This window comes from Sorghum bicolor, chromosome 7 (genome assembly GCF_000003195.3).
Source record: "Sorghum bicolor cultivar BTx623 chromosome 7, Sorghum_bicolor_NCBIv3, whole genome shotgun sequence".
NCBI classification, from domain to species: Eukaryota; Viridiplantae; Streptophyta; class Magnoliopsida; order Poales; family Poaceae; genus Sorghum; species Sorghum bicolor.
Genome location: NC_012876.2, coordinates 2166501 through 2188117, shown reverse-complemented (window position 1 = coordinate 2188117; position 21617 = coordinate 2166501). Strand labels below are relative to the sequence as shown.

Sequence of the window (21617 nt, the reverse complement as noted above, 5' to 3'; positions counted from 1 at the left end):
ATGAGTCAATCACCATCTAGATTTTTCACCGACCGCTCACGGACGGGCACGGCGCAGTATGCACACACACCACGAAGTTCCATAGTCGCTTGGGACTGACGTTCCTATGATTGCTCTTATATATGATTCGTGTTCCACCGCATTTGGGAACGATGTTCCATGATGTTCCCGTTCCACGTTTCGGGACGAAGTTCCCGGAACGGGGAACGTGCCCATGTTCCCGTACCCCGGCTGCTAAGCGATGGACATCGTCGACGTCCCACACCCGTCGTCACCTCTAGTAGATGCAGCGGTGGTGGTGGTGCCACCGCCGTCGGACCTGCACCGTCACCTCGGCGGCCTCCTCGCGACCGGGGACGGCGCGGACGTGACGTTCATGGTGGACAACAGGACTTTCGCCGCGCACAGGTGTGTGCTCATGGCCCGGTCACCGGTGTTCCACGCCGAGCTCTCCCTCTCCACCTGCCCGACGACGACGACGACCAACGACAGCGGCGGCGCAGCCGTCGTCGTACAGATTGAAGACATGGAAGCGCAGGACTTCGAGGCGTTTCTCCATTACGTGTACACCGACTCGCTGCCGCCGGAGTCGAAGGGATCAGCGGCGGCGGCGATGCTCCCGGACCTGGTCGCAGCGGCGAATAGGTATCAGATGGAGAGGCTGAGGCTGGTTTGTGAAGAGAAGCTGTGTGAGTTTGTGGATGTGACAACCGTGGCGGTCATCCTGGCGTTCGCCGTCGACCACCATTGCCTAGGGCTTAAGGAGGCGTGCCTGAGATTCCTCGAGGATCCAGAAAATCTCAGAGAGGTCGTCAAGACCGACGGCTTGGAGCATCTGAGCAAGAGCTGCCCGTCTGTTTTAAAGGACATGATTGCCAAGCTTGCTGCAGCCCAGTAGCTAGCCGTGTATGTGTTGCTACCGTAGCGACGACGACGACTGTCTAGGCTAGCTTCTCATCCAATTGATGGCCATACATATATGTCCATGTCTCCAGATACTATATGATAGTTAACAAATGTTATTAACATAATAAATTATTAGTAAATGGGTGATCAGATAAGGTAATAAAGCATTAACGTAGTATCAATCCATCCCAAATTATTAGTCGTTTGACTTTTTTGACACCAAATTTGACCACTGTCGTATTCAAAAATTTGTGCAAAACATCACTTTTTATTGTCGTGGCTTGGTTTATTAGTAAAAGTTCTTCAAGAATGACTTAAATTTGACTACGTTTGTACAAATATTTTGAATAAGACGAGTGGTTAAATTTGAGGTCAGAAAAGCCAAACGTCTTATAATTTAGGATGGAAGGAGTACATGTTAACTTTAAGCCAAATATCAGCAGTTGAATCAAACTTGATCAATTTCTACAAGTTATTATTAGTGGTAACTTTTTGTCTCAATCTTGTTGATTTCATGTTTTTTAGAGTTATACTTTCGACGGCCATATGATAGTTTTAGCCACTGCCACGGTTCATTTGAGAGGGCTCCCAGCAGTTCTGCCTCGTCCAGCTTCTGCACTGTATACATTAGCTCTTTTTCTCTATCTTTTCCTCAAACAACCAAAAGCCGATAAAGCCATTTTTCCCCCACCGGCTTTGGTTCCATCCAAAGTAGTTTTATCATTACTGCCTTTGGGTGTTTGATTTTTATCATTATTTATTTCTTATTTCAATGTAGTTATAATATCAAATAAACATGATATTATGCAAGTAGCTTTCAAAATAAATCTACACCCATTTCTTTTGTAAAACAAATATTTGAAAACTAGTAGACACTAATGCTCAAAGTTTGAGAAGTTTTATCAGATTTTCATTAAAACGTATTTCCTACGTTCCAAATTATAAGTCACTTTGATTTTTTTGATATATCCATTTTGTTTACATAGTAAAATAGATGAACCAAACAAGTCAAAGCGACTTATGATTTGAAATGGAGGAAGTAGTATTTACTCTTTCGTATTGCAAGTCGTTCAGGTTATTTTTTTTAGATACATACCTTTTATTTTTATATCTAGATATAATACATATTTAGGTGTGTAATATGTATCTTACAATTTGACATAGAGGAAACAAAAGAGAAAAACTCAGGTAGGCAGGTTGGTCCAGAGATAGCCGGATCCTGCGTCGCTTCCGGAAACACCTTGCACTTTCCGTTGCTGTGCTTTTTAGCTTTCGAGCTCTCTCTGAAAAACAAAACGCAGAGGAAAGCAAAGCCCCAATCAGGCAATCGCACGACGCATAAAGCCGGAGCCCAGGAATCCTTGGCTACAGCTGATGCTGATGCTAATGCTAATGCTAATGCTAATGCTAATGCTGATTTGTTATGAAAAAAAAAACATTGTTTTATGACTGAAAAATAGTGCTGATGCAAATTAATATGCGGACAAGGAAAGGTGACATGAGCTTTCCTCGCTCTTGTCCTTTTTTCCCCTGAAATCTCGTCAATCCTCATCGTTTTCTTCACATCGTTTTTGGTCACTTCTGGGACATGTTGATTAATTCCTCATAGCAACGTATCCAAAACTAAATTCGCAACATGATTGGACCAGGACCAGCATGGCAATTTTGTAGCTGCAAAAGAACAATTTTACTGAGTACTAGGTCACCAAAGCAAGTGTCTACTGCATCAGATTTCATCTTTTTCCCACCAGAAAAAAGTTAGCATTAGAATTCTTGTGAGAACACACCAGCCATTGTAAATCCATCCACAAGAACTCAATACAGATGACGTATTTGCAGCACAGCCAGGAGGGTCTGCTGTCGAGACATAACTGGCATTTCCACAAAATGCTTTACATCAGTTTACTGTGCTTTGGCCGCTAATCAGCTAGAATCGATTGGGCAACACCTACTCAATTTCCTCCAACTGACAGGAAGAACTGAAGCTGGAGGAGTTGAAACTCTTCTGCAGACAACATCAGTTTACCGTGCATTGGCCGCCAATCCGCTAGAATCGATTTGTCAACACCTACTCAATTTCCTCCGACTGACAGGAATAACTGAAGCTGGAGGTGTTGAAACTCTTCTGCAGATAAAATCATGCTTCAACTTCTCGACTATCTCTACCTGTAAGAAGGCAACTCTCCTGCAGGGAGCTCCCAGTTGTCATTCTCCTCGTCATCAGTAGCCTGCTCCTTCGCCCCCTGATCATCACTGAAAGGGTATGGGCCCTTGAATCGCCTGTACCAGAGTGACTGGACTCAGTTAGGAGGAATCAGGAGTTTCTTATATTGTTACTACAACTCAAATGAACTAAATGAGGTTTGGAGATGCCCTTGAAGCTAGATTTTGCAAAATTCAACATAAAACATGCTGAAACTTTGGAATGGCCAAAAACAAACATGTCTTCAGAAAGGGGGAGATGCCCTTGATGGTAGATTTTGGAAAATTCAGCATAAAACTTGCTGAAACTTTGGAATGGCAAAAAACAAACGTGTCATCAGAAAGGGGAGATGCCCTTGATGTTAGATTTTGCAAAATTCAGCATGAAGCTTGCTGAATGTTGCAAACAATGGGTATTTGATTAGGCATTTAACTTGCACTTGAAAATGGCAGGGAATGCACACTCATGTATTCATGATGAAGAATAACACCTCACTTTTCAAAAGGTGAACAAGAATTATACCGCCGGTGTAAAATATGATGATGATGCTGGTACACAAAACAGCATAAATACTAAAGACGAAAACAGGATCTTGAATGGACCATTCCACATGCACAGCTATTTCCATTCAGGAAATGATCTGTGTTAACATGCTAATGTCTGTAAAACTAGCTGTCCAACCTTCAGGATCATGAATGTCAGCAGTAGAATGGTTGGCAACTTGGCATGCTAATTGTCTAATGAAATTGGCAATCAAACTATTGCTGTCAGATATACAACAACTTGAACATAGGACATGCACACGGAATCAGTCGCTAACACTTGCAGTTTGGTCTAAAATTAAGCTCAACTGTCATAGAACCAGCAATCATATCATTTATTATAGCAGCAAATGAGAGAACATATATCATTCATTCATCCCAACTATCGAAGCAACGTTTTTTGAAACTACTAACCAAGCAACTATACTATTCGCAAAAATAGACAAAATATATCGATCAAGAACGCACCTCCGGCGGAACCTCCGCGCCGCCGATCGCGCCTTGCGCTTGCGCTTGTCCCGAGCGTCCTCGTGCCTCCGCCGCCGCCTGATCTCCTCCATGACGCCCGCGCGGGACACCTGCCAGTTGAACCGCCGCAGGAGCTCCTCCCCTTCCACGTCCTCGTCGCCCGCGTCCACCTTCGCGTTGTGGTACTTGGGGTTGGCCGCCGGCACCAGCGACAGCTGGGAGGGGGCGGAGAGGGCGAGGGTGGTGGCGGGGAGCGTCCGCCTCGGGAAGGAAACGAAGGTGGCGTTGGAGGTGGATTGGAGAAGGAGAGGCGGACGCGACGACGAGACGGCTACGGCGGCGGCGGCGGCGGCGGCCATGGTGGTGGTGGTGCCGGCGGCCGGCCTGTGAAGACGGATCGAAATAGAGGCCTCTGCAGTCTGCACTGCACGAGAGAAGTCCTTGGTTGATGGGCCTAATGGGCCTGAGGTTCATTAGGCCATGTGCTTTCTCTTTCTTTAGCCCACACAGATCGGCCCATGGATCCAAACCAGTTTGCAAAGGCTTCATTATCTTCTCATTATGGTTTGGTGATAATGCAATGCAAAGTAGTAGAATCTATGTTTAAAATAGCGGGTAAGGTGTTTAGCGGTTTATGTTTAGAATGGCTAATAGCGGAGTTAAATTAGGCTATAGCGAAATATAGCGGCTAAATTGTACATGCAAACTAGTAGAATGCCATTATTAGCCATGGAATTGCAAATAAAGATATCATCTTTGTTGAAATTAATGCTATATATTCTTAAATCTCGGAGGATTAGTCACAAGCCTAAAAGTTATTAATTATTGCTTTGACTTTTTTTAGTATATCCATTTTGCTATTTAAGTTATTAATTATTGCTTTGACTTTTTTTTAGTATATCCATTTTGCTATTTTCATCATCTATAAATAGAACATTGTGCGGGATGTGTATGTTTGTCGGACATACACTGTGATTGCTGTGATGGAGGGAAGAATGGCTACTATAGTTGTGATGCTTATGCTTACCCTTGGATGTTTCGCAGTTCTCTCACAATGTGAGTAATAGTATTGTACAACATATAGGAGCGCGAGGAGACCCCTTGTGCTCTTCTAAAACTTACACTTATGCGTTATTCAAGCATCTTATATACTATAACAATTAATTAATTAACTAATGTGCAGGTCAACACACAAATCCAGTTGGGAGCGACAGGAGGGTAGATTGCGGTTGCATCAAGCTGCTACCCAATACGGTGTGGTGCAAGTTCAGTACTTGCTTCTGCTGTTGGTACCATGGTGGCAACCGTAAGACGCTATGCTTCGAGACAATGACTGGGTGCAAAAATTATTGCTGCTGAGCATGAGAAGGGCACGCCGGCCTCTTGTTATGTGCAAGGACGATTAGCTAGTAATATTAGGGATGGATATGAGCAGTAAATCGTCCATTGCCTAGTATTCTAGTAATAATAAAAAAATAAAGGATCACCAACAGGTTGAATAATTTATGCTTCTCTGCTCTGTGAGCTATTTGGGACTCGTCTCAGCTCCACCAAATTCAGCTTCAAAATCCACGCAGTAGAAACTCTCTAGACCTGTGAAACCTGCAAATTCAGTGGCCAAATCCATAGATTGGTGGAGCTCTTCAAGCTGAGCATCATATCTATATTATACTCCATACGAGTAGACAAAACATATCCATCAAGAATGCACCTCTCTGGGCACCCCCTCGCCGCTGACCGCACCTTGCGCTTTATCCAGCGCATCCTTGTGCATCTCTGTTTTCTCAATAATTCTGAGCTGTGTTTTTTTTAAAAAAAACATGTTTAGCAAAAATAACTTTACCAACAACTTTATGCATGACTGAGAGAGAGAAATGAGAAAGAGAGATATGAAAAGCTACTTTTCTCAACTTCACCTCTATCCGTTCTTTTGTGGGAGCATTAAAAAAAAGAGATTCACCTATCTTCTTTTGAAGAAGGATGTTTAGCAGAAAATAAATAGCTTACAACAGCCTATAAAATCATTGGTGAAGTTATTGCCAAATAAGGCCTAAATCAGTCGCTAAAACTTAATTTGATCTGAAACTAAGTTTATTTTTTTGCGAGACACCGTTAAATCATGGAATAAATCTAGGAAAATATGAGCACTCACGTGAAGTCGGGAATTTGATCCCGGATGAGTAAGTTTCACTATAAGGAACCCAACCAGCTAATCTATGACCAGTTCGTGGTCTAAATCTAAGCTAAACTATCATAAAATAAAGAGCTTTGTTATGGTGCTTGGGAGGAACCACCTGTTCCTCGCTGGAAAACTATTTACCGTAGCTATTTAACTATGAAAATTAATTAATTATGCTTAAGGGTAGTTTAGTACTTATCCTCTCCTATTAATAGAATCTCTAAGGCCAGTCTCAGTGGCCCGTTTCAATGCATTGTTTCCAAAACAAATCCGCTGACAGGGCATCAATGAAACGAATAATGAAACAACCTCCACAATGCATGAGTTTCATCTTGACGTTTCCTAGGCTGGGCAAAACATTTAATTACTGTAAAATGATTGGATCACATGCAAGATGGTGAAACGATTTAGCCCTCAGTGGGGATTTCATCCCGTTTCACCGCGTGGGAAACAAAGTCCGCGGGGTTTCACTATGGTGAAACTATTTCCTTCTCTTTCCTCTTTGTTTCATGCAAAAAGTGCAATTTTACTGACATGATGCTCTAATAAAATGTGCATGACATCCTGGTAAAACCCCCCACTCAGACTGGCCTAACTCGCCGAAACATCCACGAACGGGAGTCGCTCACTGCCTGCGTCTTCTTGAATGATTAAGTTTCTGGAGAGGACAAAAGAATTTGCTCATCGCCCGATTGAGCCTCGACGTCGCCACGGTGGCTGCAAGCTTCTCGTCCTTCTTCACGGCGTTCACTACGCCGCCGTCCTCCATTTCCTCGCGCATAGGCATGACACAAACGACGGTCATCTTCGTGCTGCCACTATGGGCACCTCGGCTTGTTGCTAGCTGGACGCGAGCGTCGTGGTCGCCGGCCGCACGGTCAACGTGGCCATGTCGGCGGTCGAGACCGGCCTGTTGAGCATGGCCGCTGGGAGCACTAAGTATATCTGCCCCGACCACAGCACCTCGCCGAGGGCCAAGCACGCCCGGAGATGTCAAAATACTATTATACTCTCCAAATTTATTTAGATACTAGTTCTAGGTCCACGTATTTTTTAGTTCCAAGTCTACGTATTTTCTTTTAGTTCCGGCCCACAATTTAAGTTCCTCAACTCCTATTTTTAAACCATCCGATCTAAAAAAAACGGAGGGCTCCCACTACTTCCAAACATCATAAAATTTCACATAAATAAAATAAGTAAAATTCTAAGACAAAGAACACAGAATGAGAGACCACATCATTCATCCCAAGTTCCCAACTACAGTATACGCATGGTTCCTCTCAACACAAAAACTATATTTTTTAGATAAATGATAGAAAGTCTATCCTGCTTTATTCACCCTAAACCGGATGAACTCAGATCAAATTATTACAAAGTTTTAACCAAGATATGGCAAGTGCCATGAATCAACATGATTGTAGTCGTGAACAAATCAAAGACACAAAGACTAACTGCAGAAAAATTCTCTCAAATATCAATATAAAGAAACTCTAAAAGCAGATGACCATCCAAAGAATGAAAATAGCTGAAGACATAAAGTTTCGAGAACACGACACGCGTCGACTAACTCCTGCTGGTGGTCTTCATGACGCTATAACAAGACCCATTGACGGAGCTAGTGAGTCCCTCTGAATAGTACTCGAAAAAAAGTTTTAGGTCTACGATTATCAAAAACAATTTCATTTCTTGATACCCACAGTGACCAACATAATGCGGCGGCTGCCATCAATAAGTTCAAATTGTGATTGGTTCCCCCCCTTTTGACCAATGATTAAAAAGATCATTAACATCAGTGGGTTGAGCAATGCTCAGAAACCATATGTATTGCTGTCCACACAAACTTAGCAAAGACACAACTAAAAAAATAAGTGTTGAATTGATTCTGGAGTATTACAAAAGGGACAACCTTTATTACCCTCCCAATTTCTTTTTGCTAAGTTGTCCTTTGTTAAGATAACTTCCTTTTTTAAGTACCACATAAAAAATTTATTTTCATGGGTAACTTAGCACGCCAAATTTCTTGTGAGACCCGTACACCACTATTGACTAAATATGCATACATTGATCATATTGTAAACAAATCATTCCAGTTCAGAGACCAAACAAAGACATCTCTTTCATCATGTAGCTGTAAATTCGCTACTGATGGGACAATCCTATTCCAGTCCCTCAAGTTGTTTCCCACTAATGCTCTTTGAAATGAAACATTAAGTGGAATAGACGACAACACATTTGACACAATATCCTTTTTCCTGCGTGCTATATTGTACAGTCTTGGGAATTTTGTTTGGAGAGACCAATTCCCAATCCAAATATCTTCCCAGAACCTCGTTTGTTTTCCACTTTGTACCTTAAACTTTCCAAGTTGCATAACTTGATGTTTGACATTTAAAATACCTTTCCAAAAGTATTTTGTTTCTTAAGTATTTATTTCTAATCAACTGTTGTCATAAGCCATCTTCATTACACAATTTAACCAACCATTTACTAAGTAGGCATTTATTCTATATTTCTAAATTGGTGACTCCCAAACCACCCTGTTCTTTCGGTTGGCATATCACAGTCCACTTTACTAATCAATATTTTCTCTTTTGTTGGTCATTCTGCCAGAAGAATCTCGATCTAAAGAACTCAATTCTCTATAATACACCCTTAGGTACCTCAAAGAAGGACATCATGAACATCGGTAAGCTTCAAAGCACCAAATTAATTAAGACTAGATGTCCTCCTACTGAGAGTAATTTTCCTTTCGAATCACTCTGTTTCTTTTCAAAACGTTCTTCTACATATTGCCAATCTTTGTTCCCTAATTTTCTTGTGTGCATTGGAATTCCCAAGTATCTAAAGGGGTACATGCCTATACCGCACCCAAACAGCTGTGCATATTGTTGTTCACACTGCTTAGCCACTTCAAAACAGAATAATTCACTCTTGTGGAAATTAATTTTAAGACCGGACAATTGTTCAAAGACACAAAGAATAAGTTTCATATTTGTAGCCTTTTGAAAGTGTTTCATATTTGTAGCCTTTTGAAAGTCGTGGTCCATAAAAATGACAGTATCATCTGCGTATTGTAAAATTACAACTCGTCTTCCACTAAATGAGGTACAACCCCTATAACCTGGTCAATATCCTTGGCTCTAGTAATCATTACTACTAACATGTCCACAACTAGATTAAATAAAATTGGAGATAGAGGATCCCCTTGTCTTAACCCTTTTCTAGTTTGAAAATAATCTTCCAGTTGATCATTAACTTTTTATTCCCACATTTCCACCCTTTGTGATCATCGAAATCTATTGTTGCCACTTTTCAAAGAAACCTTTCATTCTCAGAGTTTGCTGTAAAAAAGACCATCTCACCTTATCATATGCTTTTTCAAAGTCAATTTTAAAAATAATACCATTTTGTTTTTTTGGTATGCAGTTCATGGATTGTCTCATGGAGAATGACTGCCCCCTCCATTATATTTCTATTTGGTATAAAAGCTGATTGAGTAGGGCCGACAATTGTATTGGCCATTTTTGTAATTCTATTTGTGAGAGCCTTAGTAAAAATTTTGAAACTAACATTTAGTAAGCAAATGGGCCTGTATTGTTGTATTCTCTTTGCATCATTTGTTTTTGGTAGAAGGATGATATTCCCAAAATTAAGACTATTGGCAAGGTCCCTGTATGAAATCCTCGAACAGAGCCATCAAGTCATATTTTAAAAGAAACCAAAATATTTGGTAAAACTCTAGAGGAAACCCATCTGGACCTGGAGTCTTATTATGCTCCATTTGAAAAATTGCCTCCTTCACCTCAGTTTCAGAGAATATGTCAGTTAACATATCATTTTCTAATAAAGAGACCTGAGGAATATCATTTATGGTGGACTCATCCATAGATACCGTCGACCTCTCTGATGGCCCAAAGAGAGTCTTGTAATACTTAGTAATGTATTTTTTTAGTTTCACTTCCCCACAAATCGTCCCCTCCTGCTCTAACTGGAAAATACGAGTCTTTCTATGTTTTCTATTTGCAACTAAATGATAATATTTTGTATTGGCATCTTCTTCTAACAAATGTTTTAATTTTGCTCTTTGGTACCATTTCAATTCTTCTTCTCTTAACAGTTCAGCTAGTCGATCATTTAGAACGTGTTTCGAATATATTTCGGCTTGCTCAAGGTTTTGCTTTTCTGCTTTTTTATCTAGCACATCAAGTTTATCCAATAATTGTTGTTTCTCTTTCTTGTAAGTTCCGCTTGTGTTTTTGGCCCAACCCCAGAGGAATTGTTGCAGACGCCTTATTTTCTTTTGCCAGGTTTCTAAAGGGTTGGAGCCTTGTTGCACACTCTGCCAAATATCACAAATCATCTCCTGAAAACCATCACAAAGTAACCAACCGAGTTCAAATTTGAACTGGTAATGGCAGTTCGTAAATCGCTGGCCAGTGCCCAAAAGCAAGGGAGTATGATCCAAGATTTCCCTGGAGAGTAGTTGGACCGACATATGTGGGTATTTATCTTCTAATTCTGTGCACACCAATATTCTATCCAACTTCTCAAAAGTTTGATTTGGCAAATTATTGGCCCCATGTCTACCTGAAGAATCTAATTCTCTTAAATTAAACGCATCTATGATTGCATTAAATAAAAACAGCCATCTATCATTATAATTGTTATTATTCTTTTCCCCGGTCCCCGTATTATGTTGAAGTCCCCACCTATCATGATAGGTATAGTTTCTTTTGAACATAACTAGGTCAACTCAGTGAGAAAATTTGCTTTGAATTCCTCTTGTGCAGCCCCATATACAGAAACTAGGTTCCAAATAAAATCATCCTCTTTGTTCCTAATTTTAAAACACACAAAGAAATCTCCTTCGATCTCGCCTATATCAAAAACTAAAAGATTCACAAAAAATCTTTACGAGCGCCGAGGTTTTACATGCCAGAAAAAAATCTTTACGAGCGCAAAAAATATTGAGTGATGATTGTGTAAATGAATCCCTCCCTGTCTCGGATAAGGCAATAAAATCAAGGTCATGCTCCTTTGTCAGGTCAGCCGTCAGACAAAAAACGATGTTTCTTTAAGTCCTCTAGTCCATTACAATTCTAGAAAATTCCTTCCATTGATTACTTAATTAATTATTATTTTTCTTCCTTCTACCCCTAGACCCCTTTTTCTTTGTCGGTGATGTGGGGAACAGTAGATCATTAAAATCACACTCCCCATCACCAACACAATCCATGAGATCATTACAAAGAGAACTCAGAGCATGCAAATCGATGTCTCCATCGGCACTAGCCTCATCCTCTTGAGTAATTTGCTGCTCCAACTGTACCCTTTCAAGCAACCTACCCTTTTCTATGGTTTTAAGCCTTTTTACAGCCTCACTAACTTGTTCACCTGAGCTATACCTAGAGAAACTCCTAAGCTAACAACTTTAGAAGCTAAATCTGGATCCTCCAAATCAATAAAGAAAGAGGTTGTCAAGTTGTTACCTTTGTTAGGAGTACCATCCAGATTTTTCTTTGCCTTTAGCAAAGTCGCCTTCTCCAGAGAATCCTGATCAGAAACCACCAATCTCTTGCTAGCCCTTAAAGGAGTGGCAAGAGTGTTTGCCGGCGCAGACTGGCTCCCTTTGGGATTTCCTTCTGTCATCAAATCAGCTCGCCACTAAACTGTAGGTGCTGCTGCACCAGTAGGTGTTAAGGCAATGGTCGGTCTTGTTGTTTCCCCTTTCTGACCCAACGGTGCTTAAAACTTAGTGTTGCTATGCGGGGCTGCAGCCTTCGTTTTATTTGTGCCTGAGCCATCCACAGCTAGATCCTCGTCTAGATGATTATCTATGTTCTTATTAGCCGGATCATCATCCATAATCACATCACCCCCTTTGTTTTCATCCTTAGGATCTACAGGTGTATCCATATCAATTGGTTTGGGGTCATCATTATTTTCCTAATCTTCCACTCTAAATTGTAGCTCGTAAACAAAATCCCCAATAAACCACATCCACAAGGTCAGGGATAAGGTCTGGGTCCAGCACGACCACTTTAAGTCTCGAACGGTCAAATTCTCTTGTAAACTTCATATCAACCATTTTAGTAACACCCAAAATGGACCCAATTGCCCAGATAATGGCAAAGTTTCTCAACTCCTTTGGGAGACCCCTAAACTCCACCCATGATTTTGGGATCTCATACTTGTAAATCTCATTGTCAGTAGCTTTTTTGAAATTCGATCTTGCCCTTTATAGTTTTTGTTTCCATGTGACCCCACAACACCATCCTCTGTAACTCTATAGCCGATGGGAATGTGGTGGTAAACATATCCTTTCCTTTCTCCTCAATTTCCCACTTAGATCCTGGAATAAGACGTTCGAGTTCCACCACAAGCTGAGCTGTGGTAATGGATCCCTCGAGCACCCTAACCAAAGCCCCTTTATTTTCAGTTCTTGCTTTCCGAACCCCCGTGTGCGGAATGTAATAGAAGCCAAGGTTCTCAACAGCATAACCACATGGTATAGCCATTGGTTTATCACCTTTCAAAAGCGGGCAAATCTTACTAACATGTGCATCAAATTCACAGATATCACAACTAATAACAGCAGTACACATTGCATAAACATGACCCATTGTGTGACATCTATAGCAGTAAGGTATGTTTTTACTTTTGTTTGCACCCTGTAAAGATGTTTCAGGCTCTTGGGTTGCAGCACCCACTTCTAAGCTGCCACCATAGAGAGTTCCAGCAGTCGACTCCACACCTTGCATGGGTTGGGCTTCGACATGACCGTGTGCCTCCAAAGCCAATGGACCTCCTATCACCGGACCACCAATAGGAGTCATTGCTGACCGTATGGTGGTAGAAGTCCCGAAGTTGCTGGGTTTGGGAGCCTCCAGCATAGCCCCTACATTCACTGTCGCAGCAGTGGCAATGACCGCTAAAGATTTGCCCATCTCCATTGTCGTAGCAGGAGCTACAGGCACAGCGCTAGTCCCTACTTGCGGCAAGCCCCCAGTTGTGGACTGGGCTTGCTGGCCTTGGTTGGCAGGGTGAAACACCCTTGCCTCCAAGTGACGGCCACCGAAAGCATGGCCCCTGGAATTGCCATGGCTACCATAGTTGCCACAACCATAGCCGCCATAGCCATGGAACTAGTTATTATAGTAGCCCCTTCCGTGGCCACCATTAAAACCACCATGACCACCACGATGACCTTGGTCGCGACCCCAGGGATGATCCCATCCATAGTAACCTCCATCCCTATCGACATACCCTGGATTGTATCCCGGCTGAAACCCAGGATTGAACCTAGGACCCCCTTGTCCACCGGCACCACAAGCCATCCCCATCCGGGTCATGCCCTCACCAAGTTGGCCTCTGAGAGGTTGACTAGCGGCAACAGGGTTGCCCCCGTTTGGCGTTGCCATGGCTAGAGGTTAGCGTAGAACCTGTGGTAGCTGTGGCGTAACAAAAGGAGGAAGTCGATTCGATACACACACGAATTAACAAAACATATTGATCAAGAATGCCTGTAGCAGTACATCCTCGACACTTGTTCTTGTGTTTGTCCCACGCCTCCACTACCGCTTGATCTCCTCCATGACGCCCGCACAGGGACACTTGCCAATTGAACCACCGCTAGAGCTCCTCCCTATTCACGTCATCGTCGTTGTCTGTGTCCACCTTCATGTTGTGGTACTTCAAACCGGTGGTGCCAGCTAGTGAAGATGAGTAGAAATAGAGTAGTCTATAGACATGACAGAACAAACCCACATCAATTATTGTGCGATGGGTTGTGCGCCTTGTGAAAAAAGCTTTGCCAAAAATTAAGTAATATCCTTACAAGAGAGAGATATATCCACTCTGAAAAACAAGAAAAAAAAACGTCTTAAAAAAACTAATAGAAAACTACGCTAATTCATGCATCAAATTTTTCTGATCCATATTGATCTTAATTGTCTCTAGCTTGGATAACTAGCCACTCATAGCACATGTCTCATCGATGACATGCCACACGATGGAATGATCACAGCCCGTGGCATGGAGCTTGGAAATTACCATTTGGTAATCTGACTCAAGGATCATCTGGTTGGGGAACACTCGAGCACAACCTATCTTACCATAGCGCGCTCACTCACCATGTCTTCTTCTCTGTTGATGATAGTGCTCTTCCCTCCCCTCGCTGTTGATGGCAGATAACCATCATATTTATATCAACAATCAATAGAAGTATATGCTTTTATCTCACAAATTTCCATGAGTTTTGGTAAATATCTATTTCTACAAGGGGTTATCATAAATTGATCCAAGGAGGCCCACATGTCATGATTACATAAAGAGAAAATGAAATATTGAGGCCAGGTATGAAAAAGAAGCATCTAAAAGGATTAGGAATCCACCAGAACGAAGGAGAAGCCGAGGGAGCCTAGGGTCAGGGTGGCCAATGAGGGCGCCTGCCCCCTCTGCTAGCCCAATCAAGAGCAACCTCGTGGATTCTGTCCCAATCGCCTTTGAGGAGCAAAGATCTTCGTCCATTAAGTCGGTTTGATCCAAGGGTCGCGGTTCATCCCACCAGCCTATATAAGGAGAGGTAGACCTTAGGGTTTGGAGAGAGAGAGAGGGGGGAGAAGAGAAGAAGAATGAAGCCTTAGCCGCCTCTTCCACCAGAGAGTTAGACTATATACTCTAATTCCTTGATTTCATATAGGATTAGCAAGTAGATTTAAGAAGAGTTCGGGCGCTACACTCAGGATTCTGGATCGTTCGTCTCAAGAGTCGGGTATTATCTTGTATCTTTCTCTAAGACTTTATTCTAATTGATTATGTTGTTATTTATTATGTTTCTAGTTTGCTCTAGTTATATATTTGATATAGTCATGATTGATAATGAGTGCATTTATCTGTTCCCAAAGCGTTTAGTTCTCATCGTGAGGGAATTACGTGGTAGACTAAGTTTAAGCGTGGTGCTTAGATGACATTTACCTATGAATGCATCCTATTGGGCGGGCCTTGTGGTAGATCACGGATGTGACATTACTGTTGAGTCTTGTATAGTTCACACCCCGTCAATAACGATAATAGAACAATATTACAAGGATTGTCTTACTCTATTCGTGATCTTCCTTGCTAATGTTCCTTATGCATGAATTTAGAGTCATTATGCTATACATGATTGTATATATGCTAGAGTAGATGAAAAGACTTAGCAACTTAGTTGCTACCTAGGAGTTCAATCTCCTGACTAGTCTCTTGTTTGCTTACCAATATGATGACTAGTCTATCTCTAATCTTTGGATTATCATTATTATCATTATCATTATTATCTGTAGATTATTGGCTTACCCCTGCCTTAGCAAGTGACTGGGTGATTGATTTCCTCATTAGTAATCATATTTGACAAATCCATCTCTGAGCCTACTAGTTAGCTCCTCTCTAAGCTAAAATATAAATATGATACATGGAATACTCCCGATGAAGTGCTGCAATGGTATTTGATCTATGCGCTTGCAGATTACCTTTTATAGTATATATCATCATTCAAGAGTTCAGTTTATTAAATACCACCCTCGTGTGTTTTTAACATTACATGGATGACAACCTAGTATCTAAGGTGATGTTAGAAATACCAATACTCACCTACTCCCTGCTGTCCCCAGCCACTAGGTACCACGCCACGGGCCGAGCCATCCACCTCTCTCGCCCCTACGCCTCTAAGTCACCCTCCTTGTCCTCTGCCCCGTCGCTGTCCATCACTCCGCCGTGGCATCCTAAGGTTTCACCAGAGCACTACGGTCATGGTGGAGGTCCGTCAAAACCCTAGAGCGCTTGTGGCGGCCACCTTCTTCCCCACCCCCTTCTGTGGCAAGGTCTGGCCATGCATGGGTGCCCCCGCCCAACTTGGCTCGGCCGCATGCGCCGCCTCCAGGACCTGAAGGCTGCCGTCCTATCGTCCCCACTGTTTGGCCGGTCCACCTCCCGTCGAACCCCCTTCTGTGCCATCAGAGATGGAAAAGAAGAGAAGGCGCGATCACCAATGATGGAGCAGAAGAGAAGGTGTGATCACCAACGATGGAGTAGAAGAAAGGAAGAGGCTAGAGAGAGAGAGGCTGACGTTGTCTTCTTCATCTCTGGTCGCCAGAACAGTCGCTGGAACTAGTCCACGGGGACGTGCGTGCATGGACCAGCTGAAAGCCCTAGTTTGGTTTTGGATAATTGATGAAACCCTAGTACTAACCTCTATGCTAAGTATGTGTAGACTTAATGAGGTTGGTACATGCCAAGTGTTGGAGCAAGTGATGATCATGGTGATGATGGTGATGACCACAAGATGATCAAGTGCTCAACTTGGAAAAGAAGAAAGAGAAAAACAAAACCCTATGGAGATCAAGGCAAAGGTATTGCTTAGGGTTTTGGTTTTGGTGATCAAGACACCATAGAGGGTGTGATCACATTTAGGATAGATAGCCGTACTATAAAGAGGGGAATTCTTTGGCTAAGCGGTTATCAAGTGCCACTAGGTGTCATTATTCTTGTGCATGCATTTAGAACCTAGTGAGCTAACTTAACTCCTTCGAAGAAAATGGTTGTGAAAATGCTAACACATGTGCACTTGTTGGTACACACTTTGTGGTGTTGGCACACTTTGAGAAGGAGGTGGACTTTGAAAGGTAGAGAGAGGATGGGTTCCTCTCTCCCTCCCACCTCACAAGCTTGGCGGGATTCGGCGTTTTTCGAGAAAATGAAGTGCATATTTTCTATTGCGCCGGTGGGAAAGTTGGACAAGTCGCGGGAGTGTTTCTCGCTAAGGAACACTCACCGGACGCTGACTCAGAAGCACCGGACGCTGTTCCTGTGCGTCCGGTGAGCAGGCAGCCTGACTCGGTTAGGGTTAGGCACCGGACGATAGGCACTGGACGCAGCTTGGAGCGTCCGGTGGTGTGCGTCCGGTGTGAGGAGGTTTTGCAAACCTCTCTGCGCATGAGTCCGGTGAGCACCGGACGCTCAGGGTGCGTCTGGTGGCTCGCGTCCGGTGACCCTGCAAGTTTGCGGAGCTCTCTGCGCATGAGTCCGGTGTGCACCGGACGCGTCCGGTGCTAACTTGCTCAGCGTCCGGTGCTCTGCAGGTTACCGTTAGACTCTGACACGCGGCTGACGTTGGAGCACCGGACGCTGGTGTTGAGCGTCCGGTGCCCCTTTAAGAGCGTCCGGTGACCCCGTATTTCGCCCAGTGAAAGAGCCAACGGCTCTATTTGTTTGAGGGGCTATAAATACGTGTTTGGCCGGCTTAGGGCTTACACTCTTGGCATTCTAACATACTTGACATCCTTGTGAGCCTAAGCAAACTCCTCCCACTCATCTCCTTCATAGATTATACATCTTTGTGAGATTGGGAGTGATTCCAAGTGCATTTGCTTGAGTGATTGCATCTAGTGGCGCTTGGGGATCGATTTGGCTGTGGTTTTCTTGTTACTCTTGGTGGTTGCCGCCACCTAGACGGCTTGGAGCAGCGGAGGAGGATTGGCACGAGTTGGTGATTGTTCATGGCCATCTCTCGGTGATTGTGAGGGGTCTTGTACCTTCCCCGGCGGAGAGCCAAAAGGTAACTCTAGTAAAGTGCTCGTGTCATTGAGCTATCTCACTTGTGGGTAGGTTCTTGTGGTGTCCTAGAGAGGATGAGGTTCATGCTACACCTCTTAGCCACCGAACCACCAAGTGTTGGTCGACACAACGGGGACGTAGCGTGCCGGCAAGCACGTGAACCTTGGGAGAAAAATTGGTGTCTCAATTGTGTTTGATTGGCATTCTCCCGGTGCTTGATTGTGTTATATTGGTGATTGGTTCATCCCCTACACGGCGGTATAATTATCTCATCCACTCTTTTACATTCCCGCAAACTAGAGTAGCTTACTTACTTGTATAGAAACTTTAGGTAGCTTTCTAGTGTAAGTAGTGACATAGCTCTTGTGTGCCTAGTGATTATATCAACTAGAATTGTTGGATAGGTGGCTTGCAAACACCCCATTAGAGCTAGAGCAAAAAGCTTCGTTTTATTATTTACCAACCTCTTGCTCTAGTGAGTTTGTAGAATTTTTAAATAGGCTATTCACCCCCCCCTCTAGCCATATTAGGACCTTTCACCAGCCCACATCACTCGATCCTAACAAAGTGTGACCTAGCATGCACTAGAGTTTGTGAACTTGTCATGTTTATAGAAGGCCCTAGTTGGTGGGCCTAATGGGCTTGAGGTTTCTTCATCAGGCTATGCACTATCTCTTTCTTTAGCCCACGGATTAGCCCATCGCAACATAAATCTGCAGCTCTACAGCTCGGGTTATCGCAGTATACAGAGACATTATTTATGATATAAATTTATACTACTTGGTAATGTGGTTGTCATTGACTCGTTATAAGTAGATGCCATAATTATTATTGGATATAAAATTTGGAAAATATATATGGAAGTCATCAATGGCCATCAACATAAAATTGATTAGGACTAAACTCGTAGCATCTACTAGATGTAGTCATTTATATTCCACTAGAAATATCTATATCAAAATTAATGTGGACTATTTTGTAATTTTGGTGCATTATTAATCACAAACCTAGGAGTTATTAATTATTGCTAATATATGGAATATCTTCACCATCTATATATTGATTAGGACTAAACCTATAGCATCTACTAGATGTAGTCATTTATATTCCACTAGAGATATCTGCATCAAAATTAATGCGAACTATATTTTGTTGTAACTTTGGAGGATTATTAATCACAAGCCTAGGAGTTATTAATTATTTCTATGTATAGAATATCTTCACCATCTATATATAGAACATTGTGTAGGATCTGTATGCTATTGTAGGACAGGCATACCTATACACAGAAGCTCCACCAGATATACACCGTGATTGCTGTGACGATGGAGGGAAGAATGGCTACTGTAGTTGTGGTGCTTATCCTGGGATGTTTCGTGGTTCTCTCACAATGTAAGTGCACATCATAAAATATGTTGAACTATACCAATTTTCTTGATTTTTGAAAGATATATTTTTCTAGTATATATATAAAGAGATCCTTGTGCTAGCTCTTCTAAATATTTATAACCCTCTCTACGCTTGATGTGTTATTCATCTTATAACAATTAACTAAACTGTGCAGCTCAACTCACAAATCAAGACGAATCTCCGTGCTATTGCATGCGCTACGCCCGCTATTTTACCAATAAGTACTTCTGCTGTGTAGGCCTTAAAGCCCCGACCCCAAGCCAATGCTATAGCTCAGACTATCAATGTAACAGAAATTGCTGCACGGCAACAGCACCGGCACCGGCAACCGGCACCAATACCGGCACCAACACCAGCAATAACTCATAAGTCCTTTTAGCTAATGGAAAGTATGATCGACTGCATCCTCCAAAAAAACAAAAAAAGGAGGAAGCAGACGAAAAGTTGTTACATTTCAACATCGGAGAGGGCAATCAATAATTAATTAGCATTATGGATGAATGTAACCAGTAAATGTCCATTTGTCTAGTGATAATAAATATGAGATTGCCTACATGTTCTTATCTTTATGGGATGATTTATGGAATCATAACATGTACACATATTGAGACATCTCGGAATGCTAAAAAATCATGTTATCCTATAAATGTGCTCACAAAAGGAGGTCAACCACGGGTCACCACAAGTATCCAGTGGAATATTAATCAACAACATAATTACATATTTTCATCGAAATATAACTTTCTAGTAGACATAGAGCCCTCGTTCCCCACGTCATCCCTCTCGGGGTGGCACAGGCGGAACCACCGCCTCATGCCGCCACCACCTCCCCCCGGCTTCCTCTACCTTGCTGCTGCCAGAGCGCAACGCAAGAAGCTCGTGTGGGTGCAAGGAGCCAAGCAATGCAGCGGTGAGGCTTATTCCCAAGCTCTAGTCTGCTGTGGCTGCTCGAGCATCACGAGGCTCGTCGAAGGCAGCAGCCTCAGCGCGGTTTTGGCGTCCCGACGATCGGATCCTGCACTCTTGGGGGTGGATCTGCGTGGAGCTGAAAGGTCCGAATGGCTAGAGGGGGGTGAATAGCCTATTTAAAATTTCTACAAACTTCACTAAGCAAGTGAGTTAGTAAAACAAATGGCGAAGCAATTCTAGCACTAGCTCAACTAAGCTATGCAAGCCACCTATACAAACTAGTACAAGGCTAAACACTAAAGCACAACAACAAGAGAAGGCTAGTTACACTTCTAAACAAGAAGACTAAACTAAACAAGCTAAACAACTAGCAAGGTATACAAGTAAGTAAGGAGTGGAGAGTGATTGTTATACCAACGTTGTAGAGTAGAGATATATCCAACCAATCACTCACAATCACAAGAGAATCCTTGGCAAGAGATGACACAAGATTTTTTACCGAGGTTCACTTGCTTCCCGGCAAGTTAGTCCTCGTTGTGGCGATACACCCACTTGATGGATCACGAGCTAATTGGCAATCCAAAGCCAAACCCTCAGCGGATGCCGCACATCCACTCACAAGATGGGGATCCTCCAAGCCACGAGCAATCCACTAGAGTAGTCAATTGCGATCTCCCGCGGGGAAGGCTCAAGAACCCCTCACAAAACACTTGGTGAGGCTCGAAACAATCTCCAATCACGAGCTCAACACCACCGCTGCTCCAAGCCGTCTAGGGCGTCGAGAAACACCCAAGAGTAACAAGAAATCCGCAGCAAACTTAAGAATCAAGTGCCACTAGATGCAACTCTCAAAGCATTGCACTTGAATCTCACTCAATCTTACTAGGATTAGCAATCAAGCGAGGAGATGAGTGGAGGGAGTGTTCTCTAGCTCAATGTATGAGTGGAGGGAGTGTTCTCTTGCTCAATGTATGGAGTGGAGATGAGTGGAGGTCCATCGATCGGCCCCCTTCCCTTGCATGGTGCAACCTTCCTAAGTGTAAAAACCGTGACTTTCTTCTTAGGCAGCGGCCGTGCTGATGACATCTCACCCCTCCTAAGAGGCATCACTTTGGAAGTTCATGCTATACCAGTCTGTAGAGGCAGATGTTGTTGGGAATATGCTCTAGAGGTAATCATAGCGATGATGATATTGTGATTGTATCCATGACATATATTATATGTTCATAAATATCCATTAAAGATAAACTTGTATCGATTGACAATTATGTGAATTATTTGTGAAACTCTTTAACTTGTATGGTTATTCTTAAATTGTCCTTGTTCGGAGTTCGTGTGAGGAAACACATGAATATTAGATCAGCACATGTATTAGTTGATGACTATGTTTCACAAGTCATAGACATAG

At 42.8% G+C, this 21617-nt stretch overlaps 2 protein-coding genes and 1 long non-coding RNA gene across 3 annotated transcripts; 2 read left to right on the top strand and 1 right to left on the bottom strand.

The window, feature by feature from the left end:
* LOC8066125 (BTB/POZ and MATH domain-containing protein 1) lies at window positions 242-898 on the top strand. The gene has a single exon (XM_021464906.1). It carries the CDS (start codon window positions 242-244, stop codon window positions 896-898), a length of 657 nt encoding a protein of 218 aa, XP_021320581.1.
* LOC8066124 (30S ribosomal protein S21, chloroplastic) lies at window positions 2579-4531 on the bottom strand. Its single transcript, XM_002443746.2, has 2 exons — window positions 4120-4531; window positions 2579-3186 (listed from the first exon to the last, which is right to left on the bottom strand). The coding sequence occupies exons 1-2, from the start codon at window positions 4476-4478 to the stop codon at window positions 3069-3071; spliced, it is 477 nt and encodes a 158-aa protein (XP_002443791.1). The 5' UTR covers window positions 4479-4531; the 3' UTR covers window positions 2579-3068.
* Window positions 19164-19865, top strand: LOC110436777. Its single transcript, XR_002454615.1, has 2 exons — window positions 19164-19282; window positions 19455-19865. It is a non-coding gene; the product is annotated as an uncharacterized LOC110436777 (long non-coding RNA).